At 35.1% G+C, this 22,331-nt stretch overlaps 1 protein-coding gene across 1 annotated transcript; it reads right to left on the minus strand.

The window, feature by feature from the left end:
* Window positions 1-19,188: 19,188 nt before the first annotated feature.
* Window positions 19,189-21,568, minus strand: LOC141674199 (uncharacterized). Its single transcript, XM_074480922.1, has 4 exons — window positions 21,334-21,568; window positions 21,072-21,229; window positions 19,865-20,891; window positions 19,189-19,763 (listed from the first exon to the last, which is right to left on the minus strand). Exons 1-4 carry the CDS (start codon window positions 21,566-21,568, stop codon window positions 19,189-19,191), a joined length of 1,995 nt encoding a protein of 664 aa, XP_074337023.1.
* Between the last annotated feature and the right edge of the window lie 763 nt (window positions 21,569-22,331).

Genomic DNA, 22,331 nt, shown 5'->3' on the forward strand with positions numbered 1-22,331 from the left:
AAAGATATTGCCTAGTGATTGTAGATGATTTCTCAAAGTTTTCATGGGTCTATTTTCTTGGATCAAAGGATGAAGATAGTGAAATCATTATCAATCATATCAAGCAAGTCAACAATCATCCTGATTTCAAAGTAAGGAATATTAGGAGTGACAATGGAACTGAGTTCAAGAATTCAACCATGAAGTTGTTCTGTGAAGAAAATGGGATCATGCATGAGTACTCAGCTCCAAGGACTCCACAACAAAATGGTGTGGTTGAAAGGAAGAACATATCACTAATTGAAGCTGCAAGGACAATGCTTGAAGAGTCAAAACTCCCAACTTACTTTTGGGTTGAGGCTGTTAACTGTGCATGTTACACTCAGAATATTTCTCTAATCAATCAGGCAAAAGGCATGACTCCCTATCAACTATTCAAGAGAAGAAAACCAACTTTAAACTTTCTGCATGTCTTTGGTTGCAAATGTTACATCTTAAGGAATCAATCTGATCACAAAGGGAAGTTTGATGCAAAGGCTGATGAAGGAATATTTGTTGGTTATTTTGCTGGAAAATCTATAGGGTCTACAATCTAAGAACAAACATTATCATGGAATATGTGCATGTTATGTTTGATGATAAAAAGATTGATGGACTAACAGATGAGGGACACCATGAAGGACTCAAATTTGACAACATTGAGATATATTGTGATGATAGTTAAGATGAGAATGATGAAGAAGGCATCTCAAGAAGAATTCAGAATCTGCCTTTGGATAATGCACAGAATGCTACATCCGTTGAAAGTCATAATTCAGCTTCCGTTGAAAGAAGCAATGCAGCATCCGTTGAAAGACAAAGTGCATCATCCGTTGAAGTTCATAATGAAGCATCCGTTGATCACAGTCTGTCAACGGATAAATAATTCACTTCATCAGTTGATAGAGCTCCTAATTCCTTTCAAAGGATCAGCAACTCAAGGGGAGTTTCAACCAATCAACATTCTATCTCACATCATGACAATACTGAGGCAACCTCATCTAGAGCTAATCTACCACCTCAAAGGAAATGGACCAAGAATCATCCTTTTGAACTGATCATTAGTGATGCTACATCTAAAGTGCAAACTAGAAGGGCTACTCAAGATGAATGTCTGTATAGTAGCTTTCTATCACAGGAGGAACCTAAGAGAGTGGAAGAAGCTCTATTGGATCGAGATTGGATTTTAGCAATGCAAGAGGAGCTAAACCAATTTGAAAGGAACAAAGTATGGAAGCTGGTACCCAAGCCAAAGAACAAGAGTTCTATTGACACAAAATGGGTATTCAGAAACAAGATGGATGAAAATGGCATTGTCATAAGGAATAAAGCCAGATTGGTTGCTAAAGGCTATTCTCAACAAGAAGGGATAGATTTTGATGAAACATTTGCTCCAGTTGCCAGGCTTGAGGCCATCAGAATCTTTTTAGCCTATGCAGCCCATGCCAATTTCAAAGTCTATCAAATGGATGTCAAGAGTGCATTTCTAAATGGGGAATTGGAGGAAGAAGTTTATGTAAGCCAACCTCCTGGATTTGAAGATCCAAACTTTCCAGACTATGTGTATTATCTGTTGAAAGCACTCTATGGACTAAAGCAAGCACCTAGAGCCTGGTATGAGACTTTGTCAAAATTCCTTCTAGATAATCACTTCACAAGAGGTACTGTTGACAAAACTCTCTTCTTTAGAAATGTTAATGGCTCTAAAATACTTGTTCAAATTTATGTAGATGATATTATATTTGGATCTACAGATGATAAGCTTTGTAAAAAGTTTGCTAAGTTAATGCAAAGTAAATATGAAATGAGCATGATGGGAGAGCTAACTTATTTTCTTGGTTTACAAGTTAAACAAGTTAGTGATGGAATTTTCATTAGTCAAACTAAATACATTTATGATCTTTTAAAGAAGTTTGACTTAATGGATTGTTCATCTGCAAAAACTCTCATGGCCACTGCCACCAAGCTTGAATTAAACAAGGCTGAAAAGTCTGTGGATATTTCAAGTTATAGAGGCATGGTTGGCTCACTTTTATATTTAACTGCTAGTAGACCTGATATAATGTTTTCTACATGTCTCTGTGCTAGATTTCAAGCTGACCCTAAAAAATCTCACTTAGTGGCTATTAAAAGAATCTTCAGATATCTTAAAGGGACTCCAAAACTAGAAATTTGGTACCCTAGAGAGTCTGGTTTTGATCTAATTGGCTACTCAGATGCAGATTATGCAGGCTGTAAAATAGACAGGAAAAGCACAACTGGCACCTGTCAATTTCTAGGCAACAAGCTTGTGTCATGGTTCAGCAAGAAGCAAAATTCTGTTTCTACATCAACAGCTGAAGCTGAGTACATTGCTTCTGGTATTTGCTGTGCACAGATACCATGGATGAGGAATCAACTATTTGACTATGGTTTGACTGTTGACAAAATTCTAATATTCTGTGACAACACAAGTGCCATTGCCATTACTGAAAATCCAGTGCAGCACTCAAGAACCAAGCACATTGATATCAAGTATCATTTCATTAGGGAACATGTGATAAAAGGTACAGTGGAACTTCATTTTGTTCCAAGTGAAAAGCAGATTGCAGACATATTTACCAAGCCACTTGATGAATCAAAATTCACAAGATTAGTAAGTGAGCTAGGTATGCTTAATTATTCATAAATTTATGTCTTCTACATAATCTGCATTGAAGCCTGAAATGAATTTGCTGCAAGAACAAAGTTGGCTTTAAGTAAGACTTATCCTATCAACGGATATTCCCTATCCGTTGAAAGCCAAAATTGTTCTATCAACGGATGTTCATTATCCGTTGAAAGACAAATACATTTCTGGTAATTTTATCCTTCAACGGATAAAATGGTGTTGATCATCAACGGATAACTATTTACCTTATCCGTTGAAGTGTCACATCAGTTACTATAAGTGAGTCACAGCCGTTGATTCTTTTACTCAACCGTTGATACAGATATACACTGTTGTATGTATTTGTGTTAAAGGCAGTTTTCAGAATTTCTACAGTTTTCTTTCCTCTTAAACGGCTGTAATTTATTTAAAAGTATCATTTAATCATTTTATTTTCGTTTTAATTTAAGAAAGTATAAAAGCCCAATTGGACTCTTATTTTCACTTTACGCTTTCTTGCAATTCTTATTCTCCTTCTCTCCCAAAATTCTCAAGTTTTTCTCTGTAACCTCTACTCACAACAATGGCACCAGTAGTCAAAATTATGTCTCAAACAGGATTTGTTTATGAAAAGAATAATTTCGTAGCCTTGGTTGAAAAGAATGAAGCCCATTCTGATTATCACAAGATGATGGACTTCATCAAACACTGCAAACTGAGCTATACAATGCTGGAAGCCCCAACCATCTACTGTGAGGTGATTGAGGAGATTTGGACAACTACAGAGTTCAACTCCACAGATATGACTATTGCCTTCTCTCTCAAAGGTAAGGATTATTGCATTAACTGTGATGATATACAGTCTTGCTTTAAGTTGCCTAAGAATAATGCCATAACACCACACACTGATAAAGATGTATCTGCTATGTTAGAGTCCATAGGCCATGCTTTTGATTCTGCTAGTTTAGGTAGCATTAGAAGGAAAGGCCTTAAAAAAAATGGAGTTTTCTTGGAGATGCCTTTATTAAGGTTTTCTCTGGGAAGATTAGTAATTTTGATGCCATAACTTCATCTCTTGTTAATATGCTTTATATGCTAGTTTCTGATAGGTACTTTAATTTTAGCAACTGTGTCATGCTAGAATTAGGTTTCAGATTAGGTAACAAAGCTAATAGACCATATAACATCTACTATGCTAGATTCTTTATGTTATTGGCTAACCATGTTGCTGAAGGATTGGTTATATCAAATGAGAATAATAAACTCAAATGCTGGGCACAAGAGAAAAGGGTCCTTGCAGACCTTTTGAGAATGAACCTCAACAGCTAGGTGTCATTGGTATATTTTCCAATCATGAATGCACCACAGGTAAGTGAGGTAAACATTTCTATAACTCCTACTATCTCCAACCCCATTGTTTCTTTGTCTTCCAGTATCGCAATGGGATCTATGTCTTTGCCCAAACAGGTTCCTACCAAAGCCACCAAAACTAAAGTTTCAAAACTCAAGTCAAAGAAAACTACCTCTGTTGTTTCTCAAAAGACAACAGTTGTAACAACTACCATAAACCCTGAAGGGAGTGAACAGGGTGTGAGTGGTGAGGGGGGGGTGAACATCAAGAAACCCCCCAGGATAAGGTGGGAGAGGTGAGTGGTACCCAAGCCAGCCAAGCCACAGTCTCTCAAAAGACTGTGGTGGTTCAAAAGGAGTCTAACACATCCCTAGTTGCATCCTCCCAAAAGGGTGCAACTATTGAAAATAGTCCCCAACCAGGGACACAGACCAAAAGAGGGAGGGACACTGAAGCCACACATTCACCAATTAAATCCTTTTCAAGGAAGAAGAAGGCCAAGTCCCTAGTTTCCACACAAGGGGCACACACAACACAGATACATCCACCTGTATCTGAGCCTTCTCAAATTCAGCTTGATGTGATTCCAGCAAATGTGGAGTCACAACCCCATTCTCTCATAATAAAAACACACCAATCATCAAACTCTCCATCACCCTCTCTGGATGTGAATATGATATTCACATCAATTCCTGATTCTCCCTCATTAAAACTCAGGGAGGAGCCCCACTCAAAACCTGATGATCATCATCTTTTAGATGATTTGTTGGATCATCAGCCAATTCTTTCAGATGTAGTTGAAGAATCTGTGTTACCTCACTTAAAATCAATTCACACAGACTCAACAATTATGTCACTTTCTATATCTACATCTTTTCCTTCTTCAACGGATATCTCTCATCCGTTGACAAGTGGTTGTTCTTCAACGGATAAGCTTAACAGCAGTTATCCGTTGATACCATCAGTTTCCACTTCAACGGATACTCCCTATCCGTTGATGGTCTCTACACCCATAACAGAAACAATTCCAACTGTAGAGGACATGGCTACTGTACAATCACTTTTAGGTTTGAGGGAAGGGAGTGATCTTTTGAGTGAGAGGCTGGGTTGCTCCCATGCAAAAGGAGAGGTTGAGAGTCACCATATGCATGCTATTTCTTCCAGCATGGCAAAAGTGAGTGAGGGGAGTGCCACCTTAGAAGGTGAGGGTGAGGGTGTGAGGGTGTGTGTGAGCCAGGGGGAGCCCCTGATGCAAGAAAATAGAGAAAAAGAGAGAAAGGCAGGTACAGAAGCTATAAGGGTGGATCCAGCTATTGCTAATGAGTCAATGAAAGTGGATGATGCAGAAAAGGAAAGACAATTTCAGCAACATTACAAAGCTGTAATTGATAACATTTCCTTGGATGCTGACACTTTTACTCATCCTGTTTCAGCCTATCAATTATTGGCTGCTCAGGGCAATGTGGAGGCAGAACAGACATTAAACATTGTACACACTTCAGAATCTCTTCTCAGAGACAAAGCTGCTGTTAACAAGCTTCCTTCTCAAGCTGGTGAGCCATCTAAAGAATTTGGAGTAAATTCTAATAATGATGACTCTGATTCTTTGAATGAGAGCATGAACTTAGGGGGAGTAGCAGGCCCAAGTTATGTTCCAGATCTTCCTGAATAGGCATGGGCAAAAGCATCAACACCAGGAGAGTTTGGTGTCACTTTGGTCAGACAAGTCATGACAATTCAGAAGGCCCTTCAGGAGACTACAGATGCTGGTACCAAGGCAATTCTTCAAGCTCATCTGGAATCTCTGCATCTCTTGCAGTTGCAGCATTTCAAACAGAATCTAAGTGTGGATGAGCTCAAGCAGGATATTGCTGATCTAAAATCCTACAATGCTGAGAAGTTGGATTCAGTCATACCTTATGGTACTATACAAGATTTGTTGGGGAGACTGAGGAAAGAATCTGATGCTGACAAAAGACTGGCCAGATTGGAAACCAGAGTTCAGATCATTGAAGACTCTATGGTCACCATTCTTCAGAATCAACAAACTCAAACAAATATACTCATGCAGCTGGCAAATGCACAAGGCTTGACCCCTACCCTTGATGATAACAAAAAGGGGGAGAATAAAGGGGAAGGGGAAGGAGAGCCATCAACAACAGTTCAAATTTCTCAAGTGCTAGTTCCTGTCATCACCACTTCTCCAATTATTCAAATCAAAGGAAAGCTTGATGGAATTGATCTAATCCAGATAGCAGCAGCTGAATTGCAAGTCAAAGAGCAAAGGAAGAAGATTGATGAAAAGATGCAACAAATATTTGGTTCTACAACTTCTCAATCACAATCTGTGAAGCATAGCACAAAAGTGGAATCAATTATTATGGAACTCAAGCCAGTAGGGAGGAATAAGGTTGGAGAGACTTCTTCCAAGGATCTGAAACCTATGGTTCTCAAGCCCAACAACAGATCCAATAAGGACTCTACAAAGAATCCTCTGAAAGAAGTGGATTTTCCTCTTCCAAAGGCTGATGAGGACAAGCTTTTGGGTAGAAGTATCTCAAAGCTCAAAGAGACCATGGATGTGGCTGTAAGGAGGAACATGGCTATTATCTTCAGAGAGGGAAAGAGCATATGTGTGATGTAAGGACATCCCAAATTCTCAATAGCCAAGAGGGAAGAAACCAGAAGGTTGAAGGAAGAAGCCAAACAGCTAAAGGCTGACAAAAGAGCACAAGCAAAGCTTGAAAAACAGCTAAAGTCAAGTCAGGCTGAAGAACAGAAAGAAATTGAAGACAAAAGTGAAGATGAAGCTATGGGGGACATGGTTGATACTGATATGGAGGAAAGAAGTAAGGGAAGAGAAGAATGGCAGAAAGGGAACAGAAAGAAGGTCAATGAAAAGAGAAAGATGGTAGATGAGACTGAAGAAACCCAATCAATATCCAAACCACTACCCTCTATTCCTGAACCCATTGTGCCTGACCCATTCATGAACATTCATGGTGAAATAATCATTCCCAAGGAGGAACCAATTGATTGGGACACCATCAAATTGCCCACCTTCCTAACCTCTTCTCCACCATCAAAGAAGCAGAAAAGAAGAATCAAATCAACACCCTCTAAAGCCTCAATCAAATTCACACAGAAGCCTAAGCCTAAGCCTCAAGCCTCTAAGGATGATTATGTTCACATCTGTGACATAAAAGAATTTTCAGACATTGAACTCTATCTGGATGAGCTGGAGGAAGTAAGGGGAATAGCTGCCTAGAGATAGCTACCGGAAAGACTAGTGTTCAAATACAAAGGAGAGGGGGGAAAGAACCTGGCCTCTTTACAGAATTCTGAATAAAGGCTACTCTACCTTGATTAGAGTCTACTCAGCCATACAAAGGGATTCTGGCTTTACCAGGACTGCCAAGACTGAGATTCTCAACAAGATTGCCAACATAAGGAAAACTTGGAGGGAGCCCAATGCCTTGCCTAGAACATTACTCATTCAAGAAAGAGGAATTACAATTCACAAATCACCTCATTGGTTGATGGAGTTCAGAGAAAACAAAGGAGTCAGAAGATTTTTCAGAATTGAAGATCAGCTCAAGATTGCTAGTAATGAAACTCTCAAAGATATGCAATCTAAGTTAGACATCAATGAAGAAGATGAAGCTGAATTCTACAGACAACTTCAACTTCAAATAGAGGAGAATGACAGGAGGCTAGGAAAGAAAACAAGGAATCAAAGGAAAAGAAACTAATCTGCTCAGGCTAAAGGAGCACCTTTGGAAACAATGTAATTCTTCAATTCCATCTCAGCATATACATTTTTGTAGCACTTTTGAATTTCTGCTTTATTACAGTTTATATATTTGTCAAGTGTTTTGTTATCATCAAGCTAAACCCAAATTTATGCCTACAGTTCTAGTAGACATAAATAGGGGGAGATTGTTAGGAATATGTGTATTAGTTTGATGATAAGTTAAACAAAACACTTAAGTAGAAATCTAGTGTTTGTAGCCTCGACGGATAAGACCATCTTGGCTATCCGTTGAAGGAGTAGCTTTACTTAGCAATAAGTTTAGTATTATAGCACATTTCATTCTCTGGTTTCAAGTTGTAATTCTTAGATGTTGTAGGAAATTATCAGTCATGTTGACTACTAATGGATATACAAATAGGAGGGTTAATTGTAAATATTTCATGCCTTGTAATTTTGTATAAGTGAAAAAGTATCAACGGATATTGAAGACCTTCAACGGATAAGAAACAAAGCTTCAACGGATGTCTCTAATGCTTCAACGGATAATATCCATCAACGAATAAGTGCTTCAACGGATAAAGACTTCAACTGATAATGCATCAACGGATAAAGCTTCAACGGATAAAGCCTCAACGGATAAGGAATCAACGGATGAAAGCTTCAACGGATGCTTAGTTCATTAGCAGTTGATAGTGACAATTCACAAGCTGACAGAGGCACATGGGTTGATAGAGACAAACAGGAATGTGGAAGCCTCTAGGAGGAATCAAGAAAATGCAGCATTTCCATTCTGATACAAACAAGGAAGTATTCAAAGATTCACAGATTATCCTAGATTGCATTGGATAGAGAAATGAAGAAGAAACATGTGAAGAATCTTTTAAATTGTATTTTACAGTTTTGTCTTCACTTGTAAACTTGGTGATATATAAACCAAGTAGCAGCTAGTAATTAGACAAGAATTTTCCTGAGCTGTTTAGAAATATCCAGAGAGAAAATCATCTAGTTTGTACTAGGAAGCAGCTGTGATTTAATTCTTTGAATCACAGATTTTCTAAAATAACACATCTCTGGTGGAACAACAAACCCACCAGAAAAGTTTTTAAGTTCTTTGTGTTCTTTACATTTGTGTTTGAATATATATCTGTCTGTATCAGCTTCAACCAATTCACACACATTTGTTCACTTAAACACTTAGCCTTAGAAACTACTCAAAACTTGAAAAAGTTTTAAGATTTACATTCAACCCCCTTCTGTAAATCTCATTGTTAGTCCACTGGGAATAACACAAAATTTACTTGTATGAAACTGTCACTAAGAGGTGGTAAAAGGATGTCAAATTGGATGTATATGATGTTAACATGTTAATTGTACAAATATATTGGAAAGTGACTCTTATAGGGTACAAAGTGACTCTAATATGATAAAAAGTAACTTACATGGTTGATTAGAGCCAAAATGTGGGACAAAATTGACTTGTATGAAAGTGACACAAAGATGTGGTAAAAGGATGTCAAAATATTTGTATATGATGTTAACATGTTAATTGTACAAATATATTGGAAAGTGACTCTTATAGGGTTCAAAGTGACTCTAATATGATGAAAAGTAACTAACATGGTTGATTAGAGCCAAAATGTGGAACAAAATTGACTTGTATGAAAGTGTCACTAAGAGTTGGTAACATGATGTTAAATTTGATGTATATGATGTTAACATGTAATTATTCAATTATATTGTGGAAAGTGACTCTTATAGGGTGCAAAGTGACTCCAATATGGTGAAAAATGACTTACCTGGTTGATTAGAGCCAAAATAAGGAACACAATTGACTTGTATGAAAGTGACACTAAGAGGTGCTAAAAGGATTTTAAATTGGATGTATATGATGTTAACATGTTAATTGTACAAATATATTGTGGAAAAGGACTCTTATAGGGTGCAAATGGACTCTAATATGGTGAAAAGTGACTTACATGGTTGATTAGAGCCAAAATGTGGAACATAATTGACTTGTATGAAAGTGGCACTAAGAGGTGGTAAAAGGATGTCAAATAGGATGTATATGATGTTAACATTTTAATTGTACAAATATATGGTGTAAAATGACTCTTATAGGGTGCAAAGTGACTCTAATATGATGTGAAGTCACTTACATGATAGATGAGAGCCAAAATGTGGCCCAAAATTAACTCGTAGTAAAGGGGTACCAAGAGGTGGTTAAAGAAAGTCATATTGCCTGTTCATGATGTTAACTATTAATTGTATCAATATATGGCGGCAAGTGACTTTTATAGCGTGAAAATGACTCTAATATGGTGAAAAGTGACTTAAAGGGTTGATTAGAGCTAAAATGTGGAACAAAATTGACTTGTATGAAAGTGACACTAAGAGGTGGTAAAAGGATGTCAAAAGGTATGTATATGATGTTAACATGTTAATTGTATAAATATATTGGAAAGTGACTCGTATAGGGTACAATATGACCCTAATATGATCAAAAGTAACTTACATGGTTGATTAGAGCCAAAATGTTGAACAAAATTGACTTGTATGAAAGTGTTACTAAGAGCTGGTAAAAGGCTGTTAAATTTGATGTATATGATGTTAACATGTTAATTATAAAATTATATTATGTAAAGTGACTCTTATAGGGTGCAAAGTGACTCTAATATGGTGAAAAGTGACTTACCTAATTGATTAGAGCCAAAATGTGGAACAAAATTGACTTGTATGAAAGTGACACTAAGAGGTGGTAAAAGGATGTTAAATTGGATGTATATGATGTTAACATGTTAATTGTACAAATATATTGTTGAAAAGGACTCTTATAGGGTGCAAATGGATTCTAATATGGTGAAAAGTGACTTACATGGTTGATTAGAGCCAAAATGTGGAACAAAATTGACTTGTATGAAAGTGGAACTAAGAGGTGGTAAAAGGATGTCAAATTAGATGTATATGATATTAACATGTTAATTGTACAAATATATGGTGGAAAGTCATTTTTATAGGGTGCAAAGTGACTCTAATATGGTGAAAAGTGACTTACATGGTTGATTAGAGCCAAATTGTGGAACATAATTGACTTGTATGAAAGTGGCACTAAGAGGTGGTAAAAGGATGTCAAATAAGATGTATATGATATTAACATGTTAATTGTACAAATATATGGTGTAAAATGACTCTTATAGGGTGCAACGTGACTGTAATATGATGTGAAGTCACTTACATGATAGATGAGAGCCAAAATGTGGCCCAAAATTGACTCATAGTAAAGGGTACCAAGAGGTGGTTAAATGATGTCATATTGCATGTTCATGATGTTAACTATTAATTGTATCAATATATGGCGGCAAATGACTCTTATATGGTGAAAATGACTCTAATATGGTAAAAAGTGACTTAAAGGGTTGATTAGAGCCAAAATGTGGAACAAAATTTACTTGTATGAAACTGTCACTAAGAGGTGGTAAAAGGATGTCAAATTGGATGTATATGATGTTAACATGTTAATTATACAAATATATTGGAAAGTGACTCTTATAGGGTAAAAGGTGCCTCTAATATGATGAAAAGGAACTTACATGGTTGATTAGAGCCAAAATGTGGGACAAAATTGACTTGTATGAAAGTGATACTAAGATGTGGTAAAAGGATGTCAAAATGTATGTATATGATGTTAACATGTTAATTGTACAAATATATTGGAAAGTGACTCTAATAGGGTGCAAAGTGACTCTAATATGATGAAAAGTAACTAACATGGTTGATTAGAGCCAAAATGTGGAACAAAATTGACTTGTATGAAAGTGTCACTAAGAGTTGGTAACATGATGTTAAATTTGATGTATATGATGTTAACATGTTAATTATGCAATTATATTGTGGAAAGTGACTCTTATAGGGTGCAAAGTGACTCCAATATGGTGAAAAATGACTTACCTGGTTGATTAGAGCCAAAATGAGGAACAAAATTGACTTGTATGAAAGTGACACTAAGAGGTGCTAAAAGGATTTTAAATTGGATGTATATGATGTTAACATGTTAATTGTACAAATATATTGTGAAAAAGGACTCTTATAGGGTGCAAATGGACTCTAATATGGTGAAAAGTGACTTACATGGTTTATTAGAGCCAAAATGTGGTACATAATTGACTTGTATGAAAGTGGCACTAAGAGGTGGTAAAAGGATGTCAAATAGGATGTATATGATGTTAACATGTTAATTGTACAAATATATGGTGTAAAATGACTCTTATAGGGTGCAAAGTGACTCTAATATGATGTGAAATCATTTACATGATAGATGAGAGCCAAAATGTGGCCCAAAATTAACTCGTAGTAAAGGGGTACCAAGAGGTGGTTAAAAGAAGTCATATTGCATGTTCATGATGTTAACTATTAATTGTATCAATATATGGCGGCAAGTGACTTTTATAGCGTGAAAATGACTCTAATATGGTGAAAAGTGACTTAAAGGGTTGATTAGAGCTAAATGTGGAACAAAATTGACTTGTATGAAAGTGACACTAAGAGGTGGTAAAAGGATGTCAAAAGGTATGTATATGATGTTAACATGTTAATTGTACAAATATATTGGAAAGTGACTCTTATAGGGTACAAAATGACCCTAATATGATGAAAATTAACTTACATGGTTGATTAGAGCAAAAATGTGGAACAAAATTAACTTGTATGAAAGTGTCACTAAGAGCTGGTAAAAGGCTGTTAAATTTGATGTATATGATGTTAACATGTTAATTATACAATTATATTATGTAAAGTGACTCTTATAGGGTGCAAAGTGACTCTAATATAGTGAAAAGTGACTTACCTAATTGATTAGAGCCAAAATGTGGAACAAAATTGACTTGTATGAAAGTGACACTAAGAGGTGGTAAAAGGATGTTAAATTGGATGTATATGATGTTAACATGTTAATTGTACAAATATATTATGGAAAAGGACTCTTATAGGGTGCAAATAGATTCTAATATGGTGAAAAGTGACTTACATTGTAGATTAGAGCCAAAATGTGGAACAAAATTGACTTGTATGAAAGTGGAACGAAGAGGTGGTAAAAGGATGTCAAATTAGATGTATATGATATTAACATGTTAATTGTACAAATATATGGTGGAAAGTGATTTTTATAGGGTACAAAGTGACTCTAATATGGTGAAAAGTGACTTACATGGTTGATTAGAGCCAAATTGTGGAACATAATTGACTTGTATGAAAGTGGCACTAAGAGGTGGTAAAAGGATGTCAAATAAGATGTATATGATATTAACATGTTAATTGTACAAATATATGGTGTAAAATGACTCTTATAGGGTGCAACGTGACTGTAATATGATGTGAAGTCACTTACATGATAGATGAGAGCCAAAATGTGGCCCAAAATTGACTCGTAGTAAAGGGTACCAAGAGGTGGTTAAAGGATGTCATATTGCATGTTCATGATGTTAACTATTAATTGTATCAATATATGGCGGCAAATGACTCTTATATGGTGAAAATGACTCTAATATGTTGAAAAGTGACTTAAAGGGTTGATTAGAGCCAAAATATGGAATAAAATTTACTTGTATGAAACTGTCACTAAGAGGTGGTAAAAGGATGTCAAATTGGATGTATATAATTTTAACATATTAATTGTACAAATATATTAGAAAGTGACTCTTATAGGGTACAAAGTGACTCTAATATGATGAAAAGTAACTTACATGGTTGATTAGAGCCAAAATGTGGGACAAAATTGACTTGTATGAAAGTGACACTAAGATGTGGTAAAAGGATGTCAAAATGTATGTATATGATGTTAACATGTTAATTGTACAAATATATTGGAAAGTGACTCTTATAGGGTGCAAAGTGACTCTAATATGATAAAAAGTAACTAACATGGTTGATTAGAGCTAAAATGTGGAACAAAATTGACTTGTATGAAAGTGTCACTAAGAGTTCGTAACATGATGTTAAATTTGATGTATATGATGTTAACATGTTAATTATACAATTATATTGTGGAAAGTGACTCTTATAGGGTGCAAAGTGACTCCAATATGGTGAAAAGTGACTTACGTGGTTGATTAGAGCCAAAATGAGGAACAAAATTGACTTGTATGAAAGTGACACTAAGAAGTGGTAAACGGATTTTAAATTGGATGTATATGATGTTAACATATTAATTGTACAAATATATTGTGGAAAAGGACTCTTATAGGGTGTAAATGGACTCTAATATGGTGAAAAGTGACTTACATGGTTGATTAGAGCCAAAATGTGGAACAAAATTGACTAGTATGAAAGTGGCACTAAGAGGTGGTAAAAGGATGTCAAATTGGATGTATATGATGTTAACAAATATATGGTGTAAATTGATTTTTATAGGGTGCAAAGTGACTCTAATATGGTGAAAAGTGACTTACATGGTTATTTAGAGCCAAATTGTGGGGGTGTTACAAATATAGTTCAGTAATTTATTGTATAATGTCAAGGTCATTTATACTAAGTAGTTAAAGAGAACTTACTCATGAAAGTTGTAACTTTTGTGCTCGTTATTATTGCAATTACTGGAGACTGGAATTCCTTGGTATAAATGTTATTGGCAAACACAGCAAGATCTCCCCAAATACTTACTTTATGCTGATTACTATATTGAAAAAATAACATATATTTCAGGATATACAACTTCCACATTAGAGACGGACTCAGAAAATAATTATAATTACAGTATAAATATTAATACATTCGACAAACCTGGAATCACAAATCCTGAATTTGACAATGTCTCACATGCCAAATTTTGTGTCAAGTTTCGTTAGAGGTTCAAAATCCGCAATAACTCCAATTACATCTAAATTAAACAGAGCAATATATTTGATTTGGTCAAAGATAAAATGCAGTGAAATATTAAGGAACGCATTTAAAAAAACTAATAATCTAAACCAAAAGAGTATTATATTAAGGTCACCTATAGCAAATTCAGGCTGTTGTTGTGGCTGATATTTGCTGGCCTCAGCAAAAAGATCACCTAAATCCAGAAATTCGAATTTGTAGGCAGGAATCATGCCATCGTCTTTAGCAGCAGTGACCGTAGTATATTGTGAAAATCTGATGCAGATATCAGTTTGTACAGGCTTCAGATTACCGACAGCAGCTTTCACAGAAAATTGGTCAAAAACATAAACTCCTCCTTCAATCACAGGAGTTTTGAATCCATTCCAAATATTGGGATAAGCAAATGCATGGACGTGATTATTCTAAAACAAAAGAGGATGTTACATTTGGTATACAAAAGAATGTAGGATTTTACGTAATACCATTACAAAATTTTACAACATAAGACTTACATCATCATCAAGCAGAATGACATTATATCCTTTGACTGATCCATTCTCAGAACTAACGCTGGTCCACATCCTAGTTACTCTAGCCTTAATCTTCCAATTGGTAGTCGATTGATAAAGGTCTTCAATAAGATTGAATACTGCAGACTCCATTGAAGCTTTTGTTCAAGTCAATTAAACAAAGTGTCAAGCATTAACAATTGAGGAATTAAAAACTTCAAAATATTAACAAAAAATGACAGCATGCACGATGAATAAATAATGATAACATATTAGATCAGTTCGTACCAATCAATGATATTTTTAGAGAGAACAAATAGAGAGGAAACCTAAAGTTTTATTTTTAGTGTCGGAGTATGTTTGATGTTTATCTCAAGGCATTAAAATAAAATGCATTTGCAAATGATATATGCAACTTGATAGGTTATGATACTTTATTTTATCTCAATGATATATTCAAACTGGTAAATTGATGCTAATTGATACTATATTTTAACTGTATGATAAAGACTGCCAATAATATGGTCTTGATTGATTCTCTAATTATTCATCAATTATCTTATTCAATCTGGTAAGTTGATGATAATTGATATTTTTTTAAAAATATGTAAGATGAAGACCGACAACAATATAATCCTCAATGATTAGGTCATTAATCATCAATTATCTTCCTATCTATTCAATATAATTTTTGAATATATAAGTACAATTTAGATGTAACGGAATATTATATTTTAAATTTTGAGTTAATTAATTAATTAAGGTTAATCAATTAAATTATTCCAATCATCACAATCAAAGTCTTATTGATCCCTTTTTTTTATTAACTTGTATATTTTTTTTCATTACTATGTCTGTTACTCTAATACGACAATGCGGTTGAATCAAGAAGTTTAATAGAAATGCAGAAAAAAAAATTGTCTTCAAGTTTCGTTGACAGGAATGGTTCTGCAGCGTCATATTTGGATTTGTCAAATGTCCATCAACCTATATTGCAAAGTATGTAAAACTTATAAGCGTTTATATGAAAAAAATGATGTAAAATTCAAAAATATATAATTTATATTTAGTTACCTCTGCCTCAAATATAAGACATCAGGATAATCAAGATTGACAAAAACCTTTGTTGACGGAATATTGCTGATCTGCGCTCTTCCTGTTTTCAAGAGCGAAAAATATTTATTATTTAAGAGCTAGAACGAATTGTATAACCTATGAGAACGCTTACAATTTTAAAGGTTTTTAATATAAAAAATAAGACATTAACCTCGATACATAAAGACTCTAACAGATGCCAGAATCACAATTTTGGGTTCAATTTCGGTAACTTGGTACAATGATTCAAAATTTGTTGGCAAAGAACCGCTAAAACACACTTGGATGGACCTCCTAACACGAATATAATAAAACGTCAAACACTTATGGATGTTCAATAGTGTTAATACGTAAAATAAGAAAACTGGAGGATGGCATAGTATTTTTATATTTGTCAAAAAATTTATTGAAGAGTCTTACACGCCATCTGAAATTCTGAAGCGTAACACTTCGTTTTCACCAAATCTTGTCATAATAGATTGTACTGGTTGCAGGAGTTCAACAATTCCAATAACATCTACAACAATAAACTTAAAGTTAAACACAACAAATTGTAAGCAATTTGTTCTAAAATTTTATAAGCAATACCAGTGAAATAAATAGGAAGCTCATCGAGAGCAGAACAATGAGGAGAATTATATAGGAGCGTCACAAGAACCAAATCAAATTTATGGCGCGGTATACTCAAAATTTCCTCAGGTTCCAACATCACCACAGTGATGGGAAGAAACAGGATGTGATTTGCAGAACGTACAGGCCTCAGAAATCCAGCAGCTGGAAGAACCTTAACATTTCTGATACGTAACAATCTGCCAGGATGAATGATAAAGTAAAACAAATTCCAAAGAGCTGGTGGAATAATTGCAAGTATGTGATTATTCTGCAAAAAATAAAATCTTAGGATAGAGACTGGTAAACACAATCATAGATGTGGTATAAGTCATATAGTTATTCAATCAAACCTCACAGTCCAATAGAATAAGATTGTGCATGACTAAGACACCTTGTCGATTAGTTGATACCCACATTCTTGTCACACGGACCTTCAAAGTCCAAACAGTATTATTACCATCCAGATTGGATAAATGATGATGGTCATGCATATCTGAGTAATGAAAAAGTTAATAGATGTTATCAAAAAAGGAGTATATTAAATGTTTATTTCAACAAATAGGTAATGAATTGTAATTATACTTGGATGTTCTGCCATATGAACTCTGAAATTAGTTTGTGAGTTGGATATATAGAAAAAACAATCCGAATGTGTGGAGCGTTGAAGACAATCGGCTGTATTTTTAATAAAGATATACACTATCTTTATAGTTAAGGTGATAGGCTGATAATTAGTCCATGAAAATCTCAATCAATAGGTATATAGTAAAGTTGTATGATGATCCCTAACAGCTTACACCAATATTAGCTAGGAAAAAAAGTGTTAAAATAGAATCTCAATTAGTATCATAAATGTGATATTAAACAAATATTTAAATATGAGTTAGTTATCTAATACAAATTGTTAGTATCCCATAATCTTCTCTGATTATCATAATGTCTCCTTATCAATATAAAACATATCACATCTAATTATATTGAGAATTTGATATGCATAAAAAAAACTATTCCAGAATCTGCCTTTTACTTAGTAGTTATATGAGAATGAATAACCAATATGACCTGATATAATTCTAATTTAATAACAAAAAAAATTCTCGTACTACCAATTATAATAAAATGATGAATAACTTAGTCAGAATTGTAAATGTGCAATACAAATAACTACTATGATACATTATCATCATTTATGCTCGGTAGGTTGTAAAATACTTCTTCATAGACTACATTTGATGTAATATTTGTGGTGGTATCATCTTCATGGTCAAACCATTACAATAAGTTAGTTAAATCAAATATTATCACAATTTAGGAAGGTTGTAGAAAACTTCTTCAAACACAACATTTGATGTTATATTTGTGCTTTTCCCATTATCGTCATCAATAAGAATATGTAGTCCTTCTGGAGATGTAACACGGGATATTGCAACGTATAACTGACCATGTGAGAATACGGGCCGAGGAAGATACAATCCAACTGTGTCCAATGATTGACCTTGGCTCTTGTTCACAGTCATGGCAAAACATAGTTGGAGAGGAAATTGCGTTCTTTTAAATTCAAATGGCCAATTTGTGTCTGTTGGGACCATATCGATTCTTGGAATTAGATGTTTCGTACCAACTTGAGATCCACAGAGAATTTGACATTCTATACTATTTTTTTTTTGCAGCTAGTAACTATCATCCTTGTACCATTGCATAGACCCATAATCTGATTTAAATTCCTCATCAACATAACAACGGCTCCAACCTTTACTTTCAACTCATGTTTAGGCATACATGGCATATTTATGGAGTTCAAATACTCAACTGGAAATGATGAATCAAAGTCATTATCGTCAACACCCCTGTCTTCAATTGAATCTTGGCTGAGATAAGTATGCATATTACCCGGAACTCTTTCAAGAATCTGTGCATTGATGTCATCAACTACAACGTTTGTTGGAGTCAAAATAGATCTCAATCTCAAATACTCCTGTGAATGCAAGTTATTCTGAAAATCTGGATATATAATGTCAATTAGGGTTTTAATGGGAGTTTTCAAGGGACTCTTGACAACATATTCATCAGGAATTACAAACTCAGTTTCAACATCTGCACGATGAGTATCAATGCATTCAACTTTTCCGTCTCCAATATCAAGTTGCCATTTACTAAAGTCAGCTATTACTTTATTTCTAGCTTCAGAATTACCTGAATGTAATCTCATGTTCTGACTGAGAAGAAAGACACTGCAAGATTTCCAAAGCTGGGATTTGTTGAATGATGCATTCACTATTTCAGCCCTTCCAGCCTTAGGCAGAACAGGTAATATCTGTCGAAAATCACCTCCAAAATCAACTGTAATACCACCAAAGGGTCTTCTTCCTCATTCTACATCAACGGCAGCCATTATGTCTCGCAAGCTTCTGTCAACGGCTTCAATTGCATAGCGATGCTGCATTGGAGCTTCATCCCATATTATAAGACTTATGTACTGCATCAACTCTGTAATGTCTGTACCATGTTTTATTCCAGCAATAGAACTGTGATCTAATTTAAGAGGTATCTTAAACCTAGAATGAGCTGTTCGGCCACCAGGAAGAAGTGTAGCAGCAATTCCTGAGCCTGCAACAGGAAGAACAATCTTTCCTTCTGATCGAAAACGTGAACAAAGAGTTTGCCAAAGAAACGTTTTACCGCATCCACCGTTCCCGTAAACAAAAAATATTCCACCTTTATTTTTGTTTACATTATCAACAACTGCATTATAGACATCCAGCTGCCTTAAGTTCAGATTTTTGTGAGCTTTGTCATGATTAAGTCTCAATTCTTCTTTATTGTAGCTAGTTTCCTCAACAATAAGACGATTGACAAAAGGGTAGAAAAATCGTTCGTCAGGAAATGGCATCATATGAAAATCTCTTAAGGACTTACCAACATCATTTAACAACTTTTCAATCTCTGCACAAAAAAAATGGTAAATGATCCGACATCTAAATAAAAATAATAGACTTATACTACAAAGTAACAAACGTAAAATGTATTTAATACTGATCACACACCTGCAAAAGCATAGTTCTGGATTTCATACTCGGACAGTGTTAAATGAATGTTATCTGAAATCTTACGCCGGATATAAAGAACATCGTCTGACAATGCTGGCCAGTGTTTTTCCCATAGCGCAAGCGGATCAGACACCGAACAATATGCCAGTATGTTAACAAACATAGCCCGAATTTGGATTGGCATAGCTGACAATGCATTTTCTTCCAAAGCATCATGCCATTGCTTGTCATTATTCAACAGACCAAGAGCACCACATGCTTCCTTAAATGTATCATATGTAGTTCCATCAATAGTGCGCAACTGAGAGAAAGATAAAGCACCTTTACATCTAAGTAACAGCATTCGAAGGTGAAATAATTCACCAGTTGTTGCATGAACCTCTGCTAACCTCCCAACCACATCACCTCTTTGTCTAAGCTTCCATTTAGCAGTTTTCTTTATCCATGTAAACTGGGTGGGAAAGTCAGAATACGTAAAATTTTGAGCTTGTGGAAATTCACTGTTAGCTACAAACCAAGCCTCTAGTTTACTTTTTTTGGAAGTCGCGTTATTGCACACATTCTCCAAATCTGCAGAAATCTGAAAATTCAAGTACTTCTGACCGGGCAAATGTATTGGTAAGCGTTCAACATTTGGGGAACGATGGTGAATGTCAAACCCAAAAATCCTCCAAGATGCCTCAGATGCACAAACATATCTACCATCAAGAAAATTCTTTACCTCATCCAAATTCTTCACGGATCTTGCAGTTTGTTCACTCCCTGATTTGTTACTTTTCTTCTTCAACAACATTGTAGCAGTGTCATGACCCTTTAAACAGTACTTGAAGAGATATTTCAACGATCTTGAACTGTTGCAAATTTCCAGATTTATATGACACTGAAACCGCAATAGAAGATCTCGATTGTATGGAACTACATATTGATTGTCAAGGTTGATCCCTTTTTTGTTGTTAACTCTACCAATGTTACGCCTCCGATAAACAGGAAAACCACAATCGTCAAAATAGGTATTACCATTAAACTTGTAAAACAAAACATTACATGCGTCGAGATTAATAATAAAATAGACTTATTACAGAACATATGTATCATTCTATTTACTCAGACCTCTTTGGGAAATGACGCATGCATTTTCCTTTAACCATACATGGAGATGTGTATAAGTCTTTACCACAGGGTCCATGCATCATGTAGTTTTAACAGCTTCATATGCTATTGGATCAGAATTTTTATCTGGTATTTCAGCAGAAACCAACCGGTCAACCTTTTTAATAGAATTAGGTCTGCTTTCAGGGCTCAGCCAGATTAGCATATGCACGTGTGGCAAGCCACGCTTCTGGAATTCAATTACATGCATAACTGTGCAAAACATAAGTAAATAAAATATTTAATCTATGCATGTGTGTAGATATGATTAAAATAAATTAAATGTAAAATTGTCGGTGTCCTGAATTTTTTTTTACCTCCTATACACTTTCCAAAGTAGTTCTTCTTTTTAATCAAATCTAATAGCTGATCAAGCTTCAGTTTAAACACGCGAGAAACAATATCCGGTGTATCAACAGGATCAACATTGGGCAACAATTTAAGCATTTCTTGTATCTCTGGCCACTTTGAGTTGCAAGTCATGGTGGGAAATAAGGATGGATGACCAATTCCACGACATATCGCCAAGGAATCCTTAAAGTATTGAGACATGTATCATTGGGATCCAGTGAATGAAGCAGGCAGTATAACAGCTTTTCCAACATGCATTAGATCATGGTCACCTTTACTGAGAGCATCACGCACAGAATTATACAAATCAGCACGGATGGTAGTTTGATGCGTTGAAACCCAGTCTAATATATATTGTTCAATGGCAGCAAACTGATCTACAACATATTGTTGCCATAAACGTCCTGCAAGGTGTGGCGTTAAACCTGAAATTAATGAGACGATGGTGAGAATATACACATAGCCATTACGCATTTTATATTCTAATCACATTGCTTACTTTTAATAAATACCTTCAGAAGTGCGTATCATAATCTTGTAACAATAATATTCTCTTAGTGAAACATGTCGCCTCTGTGTTGAGTCAGGATCAAGGTCTTCATCATCTAAATTCTCTATTTCAGAGTATTTATTGCTTATCAGAGGTATACGTTTATGATAACCCTCGGTTCCCCAAGGAAACAGTAGTGGATATTGCAACTGCATGAAATGTGGATCTGTTTCATATATCCTCTTCAATCCTTCTTGTTTGGAATTCACAATCGTGTCTCTAAAACCACCGGTATCCGTATCATCACTAACAATGAAAGCAGCAACTTCATCAGATGGAGTAATGTGGTTTGGTCTACCGCTAGAAGATTGAGATGATATGAGGACTAACTTAAACTCATCCAGCTCTTCATTTTCAAACCGATTCTGAGCCATGCGAAAAGCTTTGACTAACTCATTGTTCTTGTCTAACATA

The sequence above is a fragment of the Apium graveolens genome, chromosome 7 (genome assembly GCF_009905375.1).
Source record: "Apium graveolens cultivar Ventura chromosome 7, ASM990537v1, whole genome shotgun sequence".
NCBI lineage: Eukaryota > Viridiplantae > Streptophyta > Magnoliopsida > Apiales > Apiaceae > Apium > Apium graveolens.